Source organism: Plectrocnemia conspersa, unplaced genomic scaffold (genome assembly GCF_051122295.1).
Source record: "Plectrocnemia conspersa isolate PC_06_02 unplaced genomic scaffold, ASM5112229v1 ptg000003l, whole genome shotgun sequence".
Classification (NCBI taxonomy): Eukaryota; Metazoa; Arthropoda; class Insecta; order Trichoptera; family Polycentropodidae; genus Plectrocnemia; species Plectrocnemia conspersa.
This window is the reverse complement of record NW_028277167.1, coordinates 12,371,249-12,392,001: the sequence shown is the minus strand read 5'-3', so window position 1 is coordinate 12,392,001 and position 20,753 is coordinate 12,371,249. Positions and strand designations below refer to the sequence as shown.

The 20,753-nt window shown below is 33.5% G+C and overlaps 1 protein-coding gene across 3 annotated transcripts in view; it reads left to right on the top strand.

Moving 5' to 3' along the window:
• Positions 1-20,753, top strand: part of Eip75B (Ecdysone-induced protein 75B) — a 187,271-nt gene that overhangs the window by 140,788 nt on the left and 25,730 nt on the right. For 2 of the 3 annotated variants that reach the window (XM_088183297.1, XM_088183299.1), the window contains exon 2: positions 8,472-8,560. In XM_088183297.1, coding sequence (XP_088039423.1) covers positions 8,472-8,560 — 89 coding nt within the window. Of the gene's footprint in view, positions 1-257; positions 587-8,471; positions 8,561-20,753 lie in introns of those variants that run through there. The other variant, XM_088183298.1, reaches the window with a different exon arrangement.

The window sequence follows — 20,753 nt, the reverse complement described above, 5'->3', positions numbered from 1 at the left end:
TCGGGTCTACGACCGAGCGGGAGGGGGGCGCGCGGCGCGGCCAATAGCACGCCGGCCCGTTCGCGGCCGGGCTTGCTATTGGCCGGCGAAGAGCGCGGCAATGACCTCGCCGTTCGAAATGCGTTGAACTCCACCGCGCGCTCCGATCGTAAGGGCGAAAATCGCTCGGCGCCCGGTACTCGTTTCGCAGACTTTCACTCTTATCGCCATGCGAGCGAGCGAGTAGCATGCGTCGAAGCGGTCTCGGTCGTAGCTTCAGTGCTAACGTGCGCGCCGTGCGAACAGGACGTGTCTTGTGCTCCTATCTCTTTGGTTCGACTCACCTGTTGATTTGTTGTTACTGATTTGATGACTACTCGATGTCACGTGTGAAGTGATTTTGTTATAACCATGACCATGATCGCCAGTCCGGACAGCAGTTACGGGTGTAGGGTGCAAGTTCAATTGGCGTCTGTGGGCTCGACGACCCCGCGCCCCGAAGTGGCAGAGTTCGCCGCTCCTTCGCCCCCGTCGTACAGACCCGGAGGGTACCCTGTGGACTCCACCGTCTCCTCCGGAGGACAGAGAGAGCCCGAGCTGCACATCGGTCTGTTCAACCCTTATTACGCGTGTTATAAAATGTACATACCAGTCCGTTACGAGCGTGTTAGATAATGCAGTTTCAAGCCGGTGCATTCGCGATGCAATTAATTACTCAGGTGCACCGATCTCAAACGTGTTTATTTGCCATGTTCACAATTTCTCCGTCTGTTGTTTCGACATAATAACACAAATTAATATTCATATGCCCCATTTTTAACTCGAACAAACTGAGGATCATTGACTACATATCCATAAAACTTACTGCAAAGTTTCATTACGATCGATCGGATAGTTTTTGCCAGGAACGTCATTGAGGGGCAGATCATGTAATTAAATACTATGAATCTTAATTAAATATAAATATTAAAAAAAGCTTAAAATTACGTCACTGATTCTAAACCGAAAATTCTCGGGCTATTTTTTAAAAAAAATCTAAAAAAAAACAGTCGAATCTATCCCGAAAATATTTTTTTAAATATGACATTTCAGTGAAAACATATCGAAATACATTTTCACCGGTAGATACATATATATATATTTTTACCGGCGAAAATATAATTTATCTGGCAGGTGCTAGTAAAATTACATGATTTTAACTAACAAAAATATAATTTAACTGACAAGAGCTACTCTATAGTTTGTCTGCACACTGTTTTAAAAATACGATAGCTATCCATACTAACATTAATACGGATTTCTGATATTAGAGTATTGGTCAAAGTATATTCAAACCGAATTTTGGTCAATAAGAGGGCGCAAAAACAATTATCACTTCTCAGAAGTCAAAAATTCACGTCAAAAGCAATAAAATCGTGTTGGCGCCGTCACAGTGGGAACGCTCGGTAACGAGCGTTCCCACTGCGACGGCAACGACACGATTTTATTGCTTTTGACGTGGATTTTTGACTTCTGAGAAGTGATAATTGTTTTTCGCGCTCTCCTATTGGTCAAAATTCGGTTTAGATGTGCCTCATCCAATTCATACTTATATATGAACGCTACATAACCGAGCGTTTAGATTTTATTGCTTTTGCCATTTAATAAAAAATACTATGAATCTCAATAAAATCTAAATATTAAAAAAACAATCACTGATTGGCCAACTTTTGCCCCTTCCCCCTGGAAAAAGCAGAAATGATGTCCCTGGCCCAATCCCTATATTTTTCCCGAATTGCTAAATAAATATTTAACTGAGCAAACGTTTCAAGATACCGTAAAGATTTTTTTTGATATAAAATAAAATATATTAAATTATTCTATAAAAAATAAACTTAAAAATTAATTTAATTATTTAGTAACTAAATTGTTATTATTATCAATAATCATGTTTTTCAAGTATTTTAATTTTAAAATTGACAGGAAACAATGTAAAAAAAATTAATTTATTGAAATAAAAAAATAATTTTAATTCCCTATTTTTTAAATAATTTTAATTTTTCCTCAACAATATACATATATTCTAAAAATAAGTGTGTACACGACAAAATGAAAATTATACACATTCAATTGAAGGTCAAAAGTATTAGTAATCATAAACATATTGATACAAAATATTTTCTACAAATTGAAAAGTGTAAAATTGCTAATTCCACATTTGACAATTTTACGGGAGAACAATATGTAAAGTTTGTAGTGTTTAATTGGAGATAGTAATTTTTTCGCACGTGTATTTCGATTAAAGGTACAAGATGACATTGTTAAGTCAGCAAATTTGCTTCATGCATATAACAAATGATGTATTTAATCTGCAATTATTATTTAAAAAAAAAATATTCAAAAATAATAAATGCGAAATCATGAATTGATATTAAAATAATCAAATCAGTGGCCAAAATTTGCTGATGTCTAAAAATATTTTAAATTGCGTAATCTAATTTTTGTTATTATCAAACGTCTGGCATTGTTTTTTTTTTTCAATGTCAAAAGTTCACGAGAAACAATAATAAACACCTGTTTGAGGCACGTACGCTGTACAGTACAGTTTAAAAAGACATTGGTTCATAAATTTTTTAATCTCTAGTCCGGGTTAGGTTGCTTCAGTGACCTATTTAATATTGATATAATATGGATTCATATTTATAAAATGCATTTGAATTTCTATTTACAAAAAAAAATATAAAGATTTTTGTTAGCATTATCGCTGCGCTGCTTAGTATATAATATTTGATCGTTATTTTAATTTTTAACATATCTTATAATATGTTGGTGTTGCTATCTATGTAAGAATCACTCTCTCCGAAGAAGTTCCTCATCGTTGCGTACGTCGGGTGAGATCTGTCGCAACCGTACGTAACTCGGTCACAATTATTTAGAATTGCCACATTCTGCTTTCTCCGACTGCACACAGACAGACTTGCACCGTCTGTTGCACGGCGGTTATTACCTAAGCGCGTGTGAAATGCATTTCTTTCCCCGTTCGTTCAACTCTCGTGCATCGGGTCTAGCTTCAAACGTGCCGCCACACGCCTTATGCCTTTTGTCACAAAATGAGCTGACTCCACTTACAGCAAAAATACGCACGCTATAAAAATAAATAAAAAAAAAAAACAATAGAAATATACTCATCAAATAATTGACGACAGTTTGTTAACCCGGTGACCCCGATTATTTTTAATTTGCAATCAAAATTCAGAGAATCACTCTTTGCATTAAACTAAAAATAGGAACACTTCTAAATTCATGCGATTTAAACAAAAAAATGCACGCTCTCCGGTGATGTACACTCAGTGTACATGTCGCTAAAAATGAATATACCAAATATTTATTAATAAAAATATCTATGTCCGCGAACATCACTCCCATGCAAAACGCAAAATCTAACATTCATATGTCTGATTCAATCCCAATGTGTAACACGAATTGAGATATTCACGTAATAAGATCACAGTGACGGGAATGTTAATATAATTAATTGTTAGTCTAAACTAAATTATCGCTATAATATCATTATTACAACATAGAAAGTTTATGATTATTAAATGAATGTGCTTGTACTATTTAAGAAATAGACTATTATGGTGCTACGTTTAACTGCACAACATTAAATTTTGTTATTAATCAATGATAATATATATAAGAAACTCAGTTGATACATTAATCCTTTGAGCGGTTTCGCCGTACATGTACGGTAGTCAATCTACATATATAACTGAAGAAATAATAAATAAAAAACATTATATTTATACATTATTTTTTTTAAATTTCATTGAATGTAAATGATTTCTATAAGAAATAATACCTAAAAATAAATTAACATACATTTTATAAAAAAATATTGAGAACTTCTGAATTGATATAAAAAAATCCCACAATAACCGAATAATATATAAAAAATATGTAAAATAAATAATTAAATGTAATAATAGAAAAGTGTTAAAAAATATAATAATACAAGAACGTAGTGAAATAAATTAAAGCAATAAGACGTTGTGTTATAAATGTAATATAAAATAGTAATAAATAAATAGCAACATAAAAATTAACTCACTACTCAAAGGGTTAATAAAAGTTCATGCTCTATAATTTATATAGTAAACGTAGTTTCTGATAAAATTCAAATAAAATATAGTAAACATTTTTTTGTTTTATGATGGCAGACAAACAAAAGTGTCCGAGGTGACTTTTCATTTTAAAACGTGAATAGCGGTGAACTAAGGTAATTAAAATCATTGATATATGTTAGAGAGGCGGGCTACTTTTGACTGCGCCATATATATTTTTATTTAAATTTATAATTTGTAGCGATGTTTTTTTAATTCGGTGATAAAATAACGTTATCTTATTGATATATTGACATACTAAATTGATAGATTAGTGGCTCTAATTATAGCATATGTACTGTTGTTAAATATCAATAAATAAATTATATTAAAATAATCTCAATAATTACAAAAATAACACAAAAAATATGAAAGCCTCACAAATTACTTAAAATATCTAGGTACTATTGCTAAATATCTCTCAATAACTATAATATTAACCCTTTATGTGCCAAAGTACTTTGGCGTTGTATACGACAGTGATGCCAGCCATTGTTATTAAAAATTGCAAAGGCACAAGTTAAAGGCACGAGCTTAACATTTAATTTTCGTCATTTTATGAATGCTATCGAGTGGTGGTAATTTTAAACGTTTCTCTATAGATGGTTCAAAGCATAAATAGGAGTTTTGCGAGAGATTCGTAGGTAGCTCGTGTATTAGTAGCTATATCCGCAAATCTATGGTAGTGAGTAAGTCTGCTATTCTCTATATATTTCATAATGTGATTGTATGACAAAATTACCTCAAACGAGGATGAAAAATGTGAACTAGTGCGTTGGCGCGAGGTGGAAGAATCAGACACGGTTGAGTAATGATCAGATAACCGACGAAAGTTCTTTCACCTGGTGACCCCGTTCCGAGATTCACTTTCGTTGGGTGCCCAGTGAAAATGTACTATACCACGGCCGGTTGATGCTGACTCGTTCTCGACCAAAACCGGAGAAAGCACTCTCGGTCTCGCTCGCGCGCTGCCGCGAGTGCTTTCTCCGAGCGCCCGTCTCTTTCTCTCTCGGTGCCATTTCACCGCGGAGAACCAACGATAGTGAAAACGCCACTTGGACCACTTTGAGCCGCCAAACCACTTTCTTTTCATTTCTTTATGTTACGGCTGTGGCGTAATCTGATCGGGCCGCGTATCGATAAACAACAACAATTGAATAACGGCCTAGCTGAGCGCGACCAAGTTTTGAAAGCGTGATACAATACATAGTGGGTTTTGTCCCGAGATTCTCGATGCTGTATATCACGACCTGCATTGTTTTTTAACCCTTGATTATTTTTATTGTTGGACACGATCATAAATATGGCGTATTTAAAAGTAGTTTCGAAATTAAAAATATCAAAGGTCTTCACGCTTGCACCACTTCGCCTTTCAAAATAATATAAATACGATTATGGAAGTAGGATTGATTCTAAAATATTAACATTTTAAAATGAGTATGTTGTGCCAAAGATAAAGTAAAGACACCAAAGTTGTGTTAATCTTAAACACTTTCTTTCGATTTTTATTTCTGGGCTAGGGATCGACAGCCTATAGGTTATATTTTATATAAAAAAATAGGTATAATCATTATACCCATTTTTTTACATTTTATTTTACAATTTTACATTATACTATAATGTAAAATTCTTAGTATGGAGGGTGGACCGCACTGGGCGGACTTGCTTGAAGGTGGCATTTTCGCGAAGGACCGTTCATGTAATTGGTTCTTAAACTGAATGCGCTAAAAATATATATGTATAGCTAAGAGCTAAGAAAACAATAAACAACAGTTCAACAATTGCTGATTTTATGATCCGGCCGGTCTTAAATTGCCGTCCATACAAATAAATATATTTTTGGCTGGCCCGAAAATTCGGCAAGTTTCTTAGATAACCATCAATATTTTTTCAATGCGTATATTATGTGTAGCATGGTCAAAAAGGGCCGCCTGCCCCGAAAAGTTTTGGCATATTTGAAACATGCATTAAGTTGCAGATTTTGTATTAGATAATTGTATGGAGGCATTTCAGTTTTTTCCATGGGGGGGGGGGGGGGCAAAAATTGGCCTGTCAGTGGTCGTTTTTTTACGTTTCGATTTTATTAATACAGTATTTCATTAAATGACATGCATTTTTCTAGCAAAAATAATTCACGTCAAAAGCACTAAAATCGTGCCGTCACCGTCACAATAGAAACGCACAGTTAAGTAACGTTCATATTAAGACCGTTTATAACAAAGCAATAAACTCGTGTTCGATGCGACGCTACTGACACGATTTTATTGCTTTTGACGTGAATTTTTGTCTTCTGAGAAGTGTGTTTTTGCGCCCACATATTGGCCAAAATTCGGTTTGAATTCATTTTGGCCAATACTCGAATATCAGAAATCGTATTAATATCGGTAAGAATGGCCATCATATTTTTAAAGCATAATGTAAAATTCAAATACTTCTTCTTCCGCTTATTTTCCCTTATATTTATAATAAAATATAATAAACTATTATTAGTTTTAGAATTTGCATTCGGTTAGGTTTTGGTTTGAACAGAAAATTTTGTAATTGTCAATTTGAGTTTTATAGACATTTTAGAGCAGTATACAATATCGGTTAAATTATTATATATTATCGCTAGTAGAAAAATATATCTACTGATAAAAATGTATTTGGACCTTACTAGTGAAAATACAACTTCACCGAAAAATTTATATTATGTATAGAAATCATATTATTTTACTTGCACCTGTCAGATAAATTATATTTTCACTAGTAAAAATATCTATTATTTTAAAAAATATTTTCGGTTTAGATGTTTTTTTAGATTTTTTTGCGGAATAACCCTAAAATTTCTGGTTTATAATCAGATTTTTCCAGGGTAAATGCAGGGGGGGGAGGGGGGCAAAAGTTAATATTTCATTAAATAACATGTATTTTTCTGGACAAATTTTAGGGCGGGGGGAATGATCCCATCTGCTCCTCTAAATGCCGTCTCTGTATGAAGAGGGTGGGCAAAGTTAAGATTTGGTGTTTTATTGCCTATTTAAGACTAAAGCTGCAAAATAACTGTTTCTTTTAAATTGCTTTGAAGCAAAATAAGTTAATAAATACTAATTTATATATTAAAAAGTTCAATAAATCAATGTTTTTAATTGATAATTATTATTAACAATAAGTAACAATTTGTGTTACAATAATAAAACAATCAAAATTAAATATTTTTTTGTGTAAATATTTAAATTTAGATTTTTTTCCAACGACTATAACTTTTAAAGTAGTAGCTCGAAAAACAAGATTTTTTAGCTATGCAAACAGAATAAGTCAATAAATACGAATATATATATATTAGGTAGTTGTTTTAAACCTTTTACATTCAATAAATTAATAGTTTTTTTTATCAGTTATTATTATTATTATTTTATTTTTTTTATTATTTATTATTTAGTTATATATTTTTTTAGAGAGTTTACGGTACTTAGACCCAGATCTAAGCGCAATATATGTAAAAAAAAAATTTCGATATTGAATAACGCATAATTGCGTCATCGGCTCTTAACAAATAACTCATATTAAAAAAAAATTATGGAATGCATAATATTTACTATATACTTGGTTGAAAATCTGCGTTTATATAGACATTTTCTCCGAATTTTCTTCAGCCCACCTTCCGCAGTTTTCCTCGGTTCGCACATAAATTATCCCGAGCCATCGAGTCGCCAAGCAAGTGAGTCAGTGTGCCAAGATCAAGCGCACTCGCCTCGTGAATAAACAAACTCCGACACGAAATTAAACGTTGAACGACCGTGAACCGCCTCTAGATATTTTTCCTTGTCCTGCCCGGCTTCCAAAATAAACCATAGCTCAACTCTCGTCGTCTCGAGAGGAGAAAAACAACGAGATTCGTTATTCCACCCGTCCGTCACCAGTCTGCGACATTCTAGATCGCCACTTCTCAAACTAGAGATGTTTATCGATTGTTTTTCAGTACTTTTTCAGAGTCACAGGGTCGACATCCTCGATGTGGGTCAGCACGTAAAGGCGATAAATTCGTGACTCAACGATAATTCGATCGCGATACGTGCGCGAAAAATATGCTTATCAAGTGGGCCATTGAACTATATATTATTCCGGGCGGCCTTGAACCGACGCTCTTTATCGAAACCTCCCGATGATAGGTGAAAATCGACGTGGGAATAATTATGTCATAATCAGTGTGGGCATTCAATAGCGCGTGCCAGCGTTTTCGCTTTTGATCTATGAGGCCGCTGCTGAAAAGTAAATATATGCGAAAGTCATACGTCGAACAAATTGGGAGGCCGTCCTCAAAGCCAACTTTGCGGAAGGGTATTAATTGATTTTTTTTTATTTTTACAGAATTTGACGGAACTACAGTATTGTGCAGAGTTTGTGGCGATAAAGCTAGCGGTTTTCACTATGGAGTACATTCGTGCGAGGGTTGCAAGGTAAGCAAAAATTAATATCGTTATGTATATTATATGAAACGTGACTGTATCGTGATTGATAACGATGCAGTATTGATCACGTTGTCACACTAGCACACTGTGGGTCATTTATAACGATAATGATAATACAATATACGGCAAAATCTTACTTTGAATTTAAAAAATATTAAACAGACAGACTCGCGTCTCAATCCTTCACATTGTTTCTCAACGAATAACTATATAGAACATATTTTGTGCCAAGTTATGTAAATAACGCTGATTGATTAGTTTAAAAATATCGTTGCTTTGACAAGATTTATAAAAATCATTTTAATATTAATGGATTTGATATTAACACCAAAAAAATATTACCTCCATTCAATATATGGAAAAGTTAGGTTTCCGCCGAGTTTAACAAAGTAAATCTAATGCATATGTTGTACATGCTATATTTTTTATCGTCCAACAAGGCCACATGACCGACCAAAGTAGTCATCGCGTGAATTCCAAAAAATCGCTAATAAGCGTTTTTGACATTGAAAGCAGTCGCTAGCCTCGCTTGGTTTTTGAACCGGGAAACATGCTATAATAATTGGCGACCTTAAAAAACCGCACATTGAATACCAGTGTGTTATATTGTAATAACAATAAATTTGACCGTTGAATCTGTACGTGGATGAATAACAATAAATCGATTCGAAACGCCTATGGAAGACGACAGGTAGTCCGACCTGAGAATTTCGCAAATTTCACGGTCATTATGTTTATATGCAAGCAAGGGTCACTTTTGACCTGTAAACAGGGTCGCCCCTCTTTTCACTCCAGACCCCTTCGCGAAAATATTGGCGGTCCCCCGTCGTTTCGCTTTTGTGGATTCAGGTTAAGGTCAAATGGAGCTTATTCCATATCCACAAATTGCATGAGAATTTTTCCAATCATCAGTAGATAGATATCAAGTAAGAGTCGAGGCCTTGGCGAGGCATCGGGTTATTGCTCGAGGTTGTATGCATCATACATATATTCATATGTAGATGTAAGCTCTTTCGTTATGGTAATTAAACAAAAGTCTAGAGAGTGCATTCTACTCTTTGAAGTGTCACCAACGACACTAGAATAGAAACAAGGGACAAAAATAATGCGAGGGCCGCTCCGAAAGTTCACAGACCTCCTCTCTTCGCTCGGTGCTCGCACCATTACATTCTAAATGCGGTTTAATACACTTTTACAATTTCTTTTTTGTCTTCCATCCGTTCACCCGACGAGAGCGTTAAACTCTCTCTCTCTCTCTTTTTTTTGTGTATTATCGCTTTATCGCATCTTGACATCACATGCTAGAATCTAGACAATATTGCCCATCGCAAAAATGCCATGAGCGTTAACCTTTATACCCCATTTTTATGAGGCTCTGCGCTTTAAAAATCAATTTACAAGGCTCATCGCGGTTGATCTGGTTACTCACCAGACACAAAGGTGATTTCGCCGTCGTCCAACCCTCCTACGCCGGTTTGTCTATTCAAGGTTGGCTGAGCAGCCGGTCGGATGCGTCCAGGAGTTCAGGGTCGGTCGAGGGTCCTCCCCTCTCCGCACCCCGCACATCCTCACCATATCCTTCCAACAGCCGATCCTTCGCTCCACATACACACTAACCGAGTGCGTGAACCAGTTACCGACCACAGTGCGTTCGTTGTTCGTTGCATTCCTAAACGCATAAAAAATTTCAACTCAAATAAAATTATCATTACAATATTTTGCTGCTTCTTGAAAATTTTATATATATATATATATATATATGAGTAAGTTTCTTAACCTCTTTTGTCAGTCAGTTGAAAGCAATAAAAGCTGCTGTTTGAAATCAGTATTTGAGTTACAACTTTAATTGTAGTTTATCTCTTAAGTCAATTTACTAGAGAAAATTATATTAACTAAATTTAAAGCAGCTTTTCTTGTGACACGAAGCACTAAAAAAAATAAACAAAATGTATATGAGAGATTTATTTACTTCAAAATTTATTGTTATTAGAGTATTGGTCAATAGGAGGGCGCAAAAACAATTATCACTTCTCAGAAGTCAAAAATCCACGTCAAAAGCAATAAAATCGTGTTGGCGCCAAAAATTCCGTTTAGATATGCATAATTCAGTTCTCACTTATTGTAGGTCATAATATTTATTTTCGAAAAAAATTTATACAGTCAAATTTTACGTAAGCCTTTTTTTTATGACTTAACTAATGTCTTTTAGCAATTCCTAGAGTCTAGGTCTATATTTATATAGATCATGGACTAGAATCTAGAACAGAACGTTTCCACTACAAAAACGACTTATTATATTAAACGACGATTTTTAATTTCTGACTTCTTATAAATGAGGATTGGATGAAGTATATTAAAACCGAATTTTGGTCAATAGGAGGGCGCAAAAACAATTATTACTTCTCAGAAGTCAAAAATTCACGTCAAAAGCAATAAAATCGTGTCGGCGCCGTCGCAGTGGGAACGCTCGGTAACGAGCGTTCCCACTGCGACGGCGACGGCACGATTTTATTGCTTTTGACGTGGATTTTTGACTTCTGAGAAGTGATAATTGTTTTTTGCGCTCTCCTATTGGGCAAAATTAGGTTTATATGTTCCTCATTAAATTTTTATTATTATTATAAAAGTTGTAGTATGAACGCTAAATAACTGCGGTGGCGATGGCACGATTTATTGCTTTTGACGTAGATTTTATGCTTCTGAGAAGGGATAATTGTTTTTTGCGCTCTCCTATTGGGCCAAATTAGGTTTATATGTTCCTCATTAAATTTTTATTATTAAAATAAAAGTTGTAGTATGAACGCTAAATAACTGCGGTGGCGACGGCACGATTTTATGCTTCTGAGAAGGGATTATTGTTTTTTGCGCTCCCCTATTAATCAAAATTCGGTTTAGATGTGCCTCATTTAATCTCACTATTGTAAGTCGTATTATTGTTATAAAAAATATTTTTTTTAAAGCAAATTATTCTAATTTGCTTTATTTTCAATCAATAGCACAAGCTACATAAATATTTTGGTGAAATTAAAGAAATCAAAATAGTGTTTTCAAAATATGAAAATTTTTGTCGTTCAAGTTTGAGAATCTTTAATTTAGACCAACTGCGTAAAATTTAGATTTTAGTTCGAGGTTTGTGAAAGTAAAGATAATATGTCATTTTTTAAATTACAGATATCTTTTAACGACTGTGTTAAGCTGATAATAACCAGACGCGTACTGTAAGATTCATTCCCTTTCGCTCGCTCTCGTGTTAAGTAACGAGAGTGATTGAGAGATAAGGGCGTGCGTTACATGCGTTCCGCAAGCATTTGCACGCCCACTTTTTCTCACTCACTCTCGTCACTTAACACGCGAGCGAGCGAAAGGAAATGTATCTCACTACACGCGCCAGATAAAAGCATTTATTTTTATAAAACGCTTTACTAAAGACATATTTTTAATACTTTGGCTGCTCAGCACAATTTTTTTAGATTTGTTGATACTTTCTCTTGCAAGATTTTTTCTAAAAACTATTATAATATTAATTAGCTGCCTAAAATAACTGCCATAATAAATTAATCCATCCAGCGAGAGTTTCTTTAATCTTTATTTGATTTTTGATTATTTTCATGCATGCAAAAAATGACATACAATAAGATTTATAGCCAAAAAGTAATTCTCCCACCTCCATCTACACATTTCAGATGATTATTTTTCATAGCAAATGTGCGGAGAAATATGTAATTATTATCATAATTACAATTCGTATCATGTAAGTCGTATCGAAGATCGAGTTGAAATCTCAGAATTCATGGATCAAGGAAGTTTTTTAGCTATTCTCTAAATATATTTCTTATGACCGATATTATTCGCTCAAATTGTTATAAAATAGTAGAAATATATATACACTTATTTATTATTTTGCTTTCCAAAATTATCGGAAATTCTTGATTGAGTTCCTGACATTTTCATGTTGATGATTCAGGGTGGAACCAGACTCTTTATTTTTGTCCAATCGTTTGGCGTGGCTGTAATGCTATCAGGGATACTGTTTTTAATACCTGTATGCTGTAAATATGTATCATTGATCTTTATCCTTGTTAAAGAGTGTGTCACTTTTTTTTTTTGGTATATTTGCTACGTTGATTAATCAGATAGATGCACATGAAAAACTTTCATTCTTGATAAATAAATGCAATTATGTGTAGTCCCGACACAATTTATATTTTTATATGCGAATAATAGTGTAGACATAGTCGTTGCTCTGACCTCAGTTAACAGATAAGGGCGTATCCACGTCAATGGATAAAAATTCGATCAAAATGTCCCCACAATTGCTCGAACCAAATTATTTATGTTAATGAATCATTGAACTTCGGCTTGGTTATATATACTACAATATATATATTGAGTTAAAAGGGCGGACGTGAAAGCGATGGTCGGAAATGATAGTTAACCCCCATTATGGGGACAAGTGCGTGTGCGTTCTGGGTGAATGCACCGAGAGCGACGCAGGAGCGGTCCTAGAATTCGTATGGTGCAAGAGAGGGATAGAGTGCAGGAATGCGGTGGTTTAGAGAGTGAGATGAGAGGTAGGATGTCGCGTTCGTGAGGAATAAAACAAATAAAAATTATCGGCCGATGTCCTTAGCCGAGCGACAGACTTGCATGAGAAGGGCTGACTTAAATAGATCGAGTCGTTTTGAGACTAAAACAAGTCCAGAAAACGCGAAAATGATTCTTAAGTTTTTCACACACAATTATCGCTTTCTACTAAATTTACACAATAAAACAAATTTATGATTTGTGCTCTGATCAAATAAATATTTGTGCTGCTTTCTTTTAACTGACAGCCAAATTATCACTTAAACGTATCTTACCCCAGTGAAAGTCGAAGCCAATAATGCATTGTATAATTATCATTAGATATACATATGTCTGGTGTGATTATGTAATGTGTTACAAAACAATACAATGAAACACAAATATGCACATTTGCAGATGCTACTATCGTCACATTTGCATCACATGCAGCGTTTCAATTATGCGCCAAGATGTGGATTATAATTAAAATCTTAATTCACGTTTTTACTTTTAATCCTATAATACGCTTTCATAATACATGAAAATAGTATCGACCTTTTTTTTTATTTCAATCCGCATTTTTTACCCGCAAGGGTTGAAGAATGGCACAAAAAAGATCGGAAATTAAATTCTTCGACTATAATGTGCGCGAAATGTATAAAATGTACACAAAAAATATAAAACCCTTTGTTGGCAGTTTAACCGGGCGAAAATAGGTCTGACCTTGTATACGTGTATTTTTTTATAAATCGACCCAAAAAAAGATGCCCTCGAATTCGACACCGACCCTTATCCCTTTAGCTCCAACATGTTTTTTTTTAAACCTGAACATAAATAAAACGACAGCTGTATATTCGATATCATTTATAGACAACGATTGGGTCATTTGTGCGATTCGCGGTTAAAGGGTTAACGTCGCATGATTTATATCGATTTTTTATATTATACATCTACATAATCAAATTAAACAGTGGAGACTTATCGAAGAGGATCAGCCGAGAATGTGACCTACAAAATCGGGTTTGATCGAAAAGATCCTGCCGTTTATGTGTGTATGTACCTTTATGTATAAAACACAAAGGTTTTTCGCAATCCTTTTTATTTTGCAGTCTCATCGCGTCTGAGCTTAGGGCAGGTAAAGGACGTTTTGAATGAGATCCTTCCCCTCTAGTCTGGGTCGCGTATATACACACAAGTTTTTGCAGAATTTTGAAAAGGGTTGTCGAAGCACAAAGGCTAAAAAAATACCAGATTGCCGACTGTCCGTTGTGATGTGACTAAAAAGTAACGCGATACGTTTCTAAAGTCGATAATTAAAAAAAATGATATTTTAGCATTGACAAAAAATGTGTTTCCTGTTTGATTTGTTGCAAAGCGGATGCTGCATGAAATCGAAGGTTGTCACAAAAAATATATAGGTTCGCAATATGTCGCGAACCCTTTCAACCCCCGCGTTTTTTTTTAAAATAATGGTTAATATGATACACCTCGCAAAATTAAAAAAAAAAACGAGAGCGGAAGTTAATGTTTCCGCCATATGTCTTGATGATAAACTCTAATAAAATTATATAAAAACAATTAAGAACTACTGGTTTAAAATACATATTATTTTTATTAGATTAAAACCACGTTTTGAGGTGTAGTAGTCAAATTTTCAATTATCAACACAAGTTATTGAAATTACATTTATTAAAAATAATTCTATATGAAAGTATTTTTTAACCTTTAAAAGTCCAAAGGCATGTATCATGACTTTATGATAAAATTTATAGTATTTTGCTTCATTAGTTATTATTCAACCGATTCTTTCGATATAATTTTCAATGACATTTTGATGTTGGGTATTAGGTGCTCCAACGGCGCTAAATCGCATGATATCGGCGGCCAGTTTAATTCATAGCATATCTTTAATGAAATACTACGAATCTTAATAAAATCGAAACATTAAAAGACTTTTGTCAACTTTTGTCCCCCTCCCGTCCCACTTAAAAAAGCTGAAATGACGCCCCTGATTCTTATCAGATTTATTTTGTTTATCCCTCAAAGAAACCAGTTTCGAATCTATCCAGATAATATTTTTTAAAATATGTCATTTCAGTGAAATTATATCGGAAGACATATTCACCTGTAGATATATATTTTTACCTGTGAAATATTTTCACTAGTGACGTCCAAATACATTTTCACCAGTAGATATGTATTGATATTATAGAAAATATAATTAAACGCTATTGAAATTAGATGCTGCTCTAAAATTTCAATGAAACTATTTAACAGTTGCGAAACATTAATTTTCTGTTCAAACCCAAACCTAACCAAAAATAATAATAGTTTTAGAACTTTCGTTAGGTCTAGTTTAAAATATTTCTAATAAGCTGAAAAATATCGCATTCGATATTACATCATGTTTTAAAAATATGATAGCTCTCTTTACCGATGTGAAGGCAATCTAAAATATTTTTCTTATAAGAAAATAAACAGATTTTGCGCTCTCCTATTGCTCAAAATTCGGTTTAGATGTGCCACATTTGCTTCTCACTTATAAGTCATAATATTGTTAATAAAAAGTATTTTGTTTCTATATATTATATTATATAATTTTTCATATAATATTTTAAATAGCTAATAAAAAAGTCTCGTTGGTGTCACACTAGCACCGTAGCCACCTAGCGGCGAATAGCAAAACTAGTCCACGCAGCGTCAAAAATAAACTGACATTGAATTTTGTTTATAGATAACAGGCACGTGTAACAAACAGCACATATCTTATTTTTCTATGATAAGACTCACGTGTTATAAAATAAAACTGTTTATTAAATGCTATTATTATTTCTAAGCGATAATATATTTCACACATAAAACCAATATTGTCAACATAAACATTGCACGAATTGATTGATGTTAATTGATTTTCATAATTTCTATAATAGGCCGAATTTAACAACAGCAGGCGTTGTTTATTGCTATATAACTATACCAGAGCTTCATGTAACTGTCCCAAATCACTGTTATGGAATGTGTGTAGCGTTGTTTACTATCGCGAGTCAGTTGTTGTAAACAATTGCTTACCCCCACTCTGCGCAGTTGCGTGCGCGTGCCGCAAGCCGATGCCCTCGGAAGGTCGTTGACCGAGATTGCCGACCTCGTCGCAGCTTCCGCTACGCGCCGCCGAGCGGCGCCACCACTCGCGATAAATAATTATTTAAAAAATATTTTTTTATGTTATCAAATTTGAACTGTAAATAAATAATATTATTTAATCACATTAATTTAATTTTTTGATAAATTAAATAATAATATTTTTTAATAAAATATTTATTTAGTTTTAAGCTCTGTCGCTAGGCGTCTCTGTGCAACGTTCACTTATCATGAATGAAAACTTTAATTTTTTATTTAAATGCATATTCTTTCTACTATACTTAATTATCCACAACTTCTTTAGTTGCCTACAAACTTATGTAATTTACACCTTTCTATATTATTAGATGGTCCTTATTTAGATACTATTTTTGAGATATTATTTTCTTTTTGGATTAATGTTTTGTTAAATTAATACTATTTCTCTTATACATATAATCTCTAATTTATTTAACTTTATACTTTTGAAACCCAAGAAAACTGCTCCAATGATTTTGTTCGCATCCTTGGTCATCCAATCATTTATTACTAATTGTAATATATAAAATTTAACTTTACAATAGTTTTTAAATAAAAAAAAAATGGCCTTGATACTTTTATAATAACCCTGCATATTTTAATTTTCATAATAATCTTGCGAATATATTTACTATTCGATATTTAAATAGTTAAATAGCAAATATATGAAAATTCTAGGTACCACTTAAATTATTGTGCAACGATATTATATATCGAAGGCTTAAAGTGTAAAATTGCTTACTTCAGATTTTAAAATTAGAAAATAAAACAGTATCTTAAGTTTGTAGTGTTTGTAATAAATATGTAACTATCTGGGGTATCTCAAAACAGTGAAAGATCGACCGCCGTACATGTACGGCGATACTTCTCAAGGGGTTAAACGTAATATTTTATCGTATTGGTTTAATGTACTGTTTTCACTGATTTACCACTGCGAATACGAAAATACAATTATTAAAAAATTGGCTTTAAAACGTTTACTATGCATTTTTATTATATTTGCTTAGTGTATATACAATTAGATACATTAGCTAAATAAATAAATGTCTAGGGCCAAATATTTGCATCAAAACTTTTTTAATCTATGTTAGGGATTGATGAATGTGCGTATGAAGGCCGATATATGGTGATGGGATGTGATATATGAGTAATAAACATTATTTACTCCAACTTCACGACCACATGCCGTGCCTTTATTACAAAAAATAATTAGTTTGTGTAAGTTATATTCATGTAACAAGCACGAACTTATTATGTCGACAGTAATTATTGCGTCCGTCGATAAGCTCACGAATGTGTGCCGTTCAACGACATCGATTTGCACAAAAACAAATAGTGTTTACGTTTTTCGGTTCAGCGACCGCTTTTCACGCCGACAACAACTTTTTTCCGTTTGTTGTGCGTTTATTTCGAACCTTTTTTTCGCTGCGAGAACAACAGATGGCCTCCGAACAAAAAGGTTCGCGAGAGTTCAACGGACAGCGTGTCCGTTGACCCGGTGCAACAAATCCACCATAGGAAAATCGTGTGACGTGTTATAGTGTATTTGTTATGAATAAAGTTTAGCGTTGCGTCACCGCGCCATGACCGATATACCGTTATGCGATACTCATTCCGCTACTGACTCACAGATGGCTCACACACTGTACGATATTTTTTCCATAAGTGTGACGCATACAATTCTCTGTTATATCACACGGCAGCGAATATGGAACAACAACGTTTATTTATTTACCGAGAAGCTCAAGTTTATCTTCATTATGCATGTATCATTCAAACGACTTACTTAGAAATTTAAGTAGTGCAAAGCTTTTGATGTATGTGGATTTCAGTGATTTAAAAGAGCCCTGTAAATGTCACAGTACTTCTCCAGAGAGTATTTATTCACGTTTTCCCTCAAAGCAAAATCGATTATGCACACCGGTCCGAGAGTTCGTCGAACCTCCCGAAGTATAATTTTTCCTCCTCGGTGCATGAATAATGACCGAATTTGCAGACGTCGTTCGTTGACCCGAGCGATGCACTGACGTCACCTTACGTCAACCGTACACACGAGGAAAAAGGTCCGTATTTTCACCTGAGTCACGTGTCTCTGGCCGTAAATCAGATGTGGTACAGTTAGCTCGAGTGTCGCAGAACTCGTGTACGCACACATTTCGGGCAAAGAGCCGAAATGTCAACGAACGGACTTGACCAGCTAAGTAAGCTACATAGTCTAGAAAGAGAGAGAGAGAATGAGAGATGACTATGACAAACATAGCGCACGAGCAAAAGTCGCGTTATAAAATAGTATTCCAGTTGCTAAAGTATCCATCCACAAGATCTGACCTATTTTGATATAATATCATTTTCATACAATTAGTTTGAACCATTGACTCCAATATTTTTTTCTAATCTCATATGAACGTATAAGACTGTCGTAAATTTATTTTAAACCACTTTATCATGAATTAGTCTAATTTCTAAATTATAGCTAATTTAATTCATATTGAAATATGCAGCTGAAAATAATCGTGTTTTCATTGCATGTTATATAAAAATTGAAGTAATATATAACTAACAACAACAACAAAAAGTGAAGGCATGTAATTGTAATAATTCATGAATTCATGACGCGCGTTCCGCGCTTCTCAAACTCGTATTTATAATTTAGAATTAATTTATTGTAAACTATGGATGACGCATGAGTTACGCGCAACAGCGACGCATGTGACGTGTCTCTTTCTCTCTCTCTCTGTTTTTAAACGAGTCCATTTCAAAAATTGGAATGCCTTATTGAAAAAAATATAAATATAAACAAACGTGACTGATTATAATGTGTACTTGCTCTATTGCCATCGATTAATGTGGGAAATTGTAACACCACTTTTGTGGGTCCCTTGCGCAACGGTCCTCGGTGAACGACCGCCGCTGGTGTGACCCAATCATTTTGTTGTTTTTTTTACTGTCACGGCGATAATTTTGGGTCGCGTTCCTGGTAAAGTGGTGCGTTGTATCGATGAGTAAGCTATGGGTAAATATTCAAACATCGAATACTATCCACAATTTTGTGGGTTTAACTTCAACTACAAAAAACAATGTTTCTAAGCTGAAGCATATTACACTGTTTTAAAAATATGATGGATCTCCTTACCGATATTAATAGTATTGGTCAAAGTATATTCAAACCGAATTTTGGTCAATAGGAGGGCGCAAAAATAATTATTACTTCTCAGAAGTCAAAAATTCACGTCAAAAGCAATAAAATCGTGTCGGCGCTGTCGCAGTGGGAACGCTCGGTAACGAGCGTTCCCACTGCGACAGTGACGCCACGATTTTGTTGCTTTTGACGTGGATTTTTGACTTCTGAGAAGTGATAATTGTTTTTTGCGCTCTCCTATTGGTCAAAATTCGGTTTATATGTTCCTCATTCGACTTTTAATATTAATATAAAAATAGTATGGACGCTAAATTACGCGAGCGTTCCAACTGCGACGGCGCCGACATGATTTTGTTGCTTTTGACGTGAATTTTCGACTTCTAATATTTATTTATTTTATTTTATTAATTTATTTAGCTTAATAGCTAATCTTTACATCTAACAAATTTAGTAAACATATATAAAAATATATAAAAAATACATAACAGAAATAAAAAATAAAAATATACAATAATAAAGACTTAATATTATAATTTATTTCTATATGTACGAAGGTGTTTTTTTATTCCATTTATGAAACCCGTTATATTTTTGCTGTTTCGGATTTCTCTTGGAAGACTATTATATAAATCAAAACCTCCGTACATAATTCCCCTAGCCTATTTTCTTATACTTTATTATCTTTAAATTTTCTCTATTTCTAGTATTATATTTATGTACATCTTTATTTCTTATTAAATACTTATTAAAATATTCTGGTAACATATTATTTTCTAACTTATATATAAATACTAAAACATTCATATTCAATATTTCTTGAACATTCAACCATTCTAATCTATCAATCATACTTTTACAATTAGTTAATCTATTTTTATTTAAGATTACTCTCATTGCCCTATTTTGTAATTTTTGCAACATTTGTTTGTCTAATTTATTTAACATATTTAATAGTGTTGCACAATAATTAAAATGGGGCAATATTATACTATTGTAAATTATTTTTTTTGTATTTATACTTAATATATTTCTTAATCTAGATAATAAACCTATTTTTCTACTATTTTTTTTTTAATATGTAATTACAATGTTCTTTAAAATTTAATTTTGTATCAATAATTACTCCTAAATATTTTATATTATCCACTATTTCTATACTAGAGTTATTTATTACTATTTTGGTACTATTATCTAACACATTTTTATAATTATTAAACATACATTTAGTTTTATTCTCATTTAATTTAAGTACATTATTCTTTAACCATATTTCTAATATACTTAATTCATTATTTAAATTATTTACAATTTCTTTAATGTTAT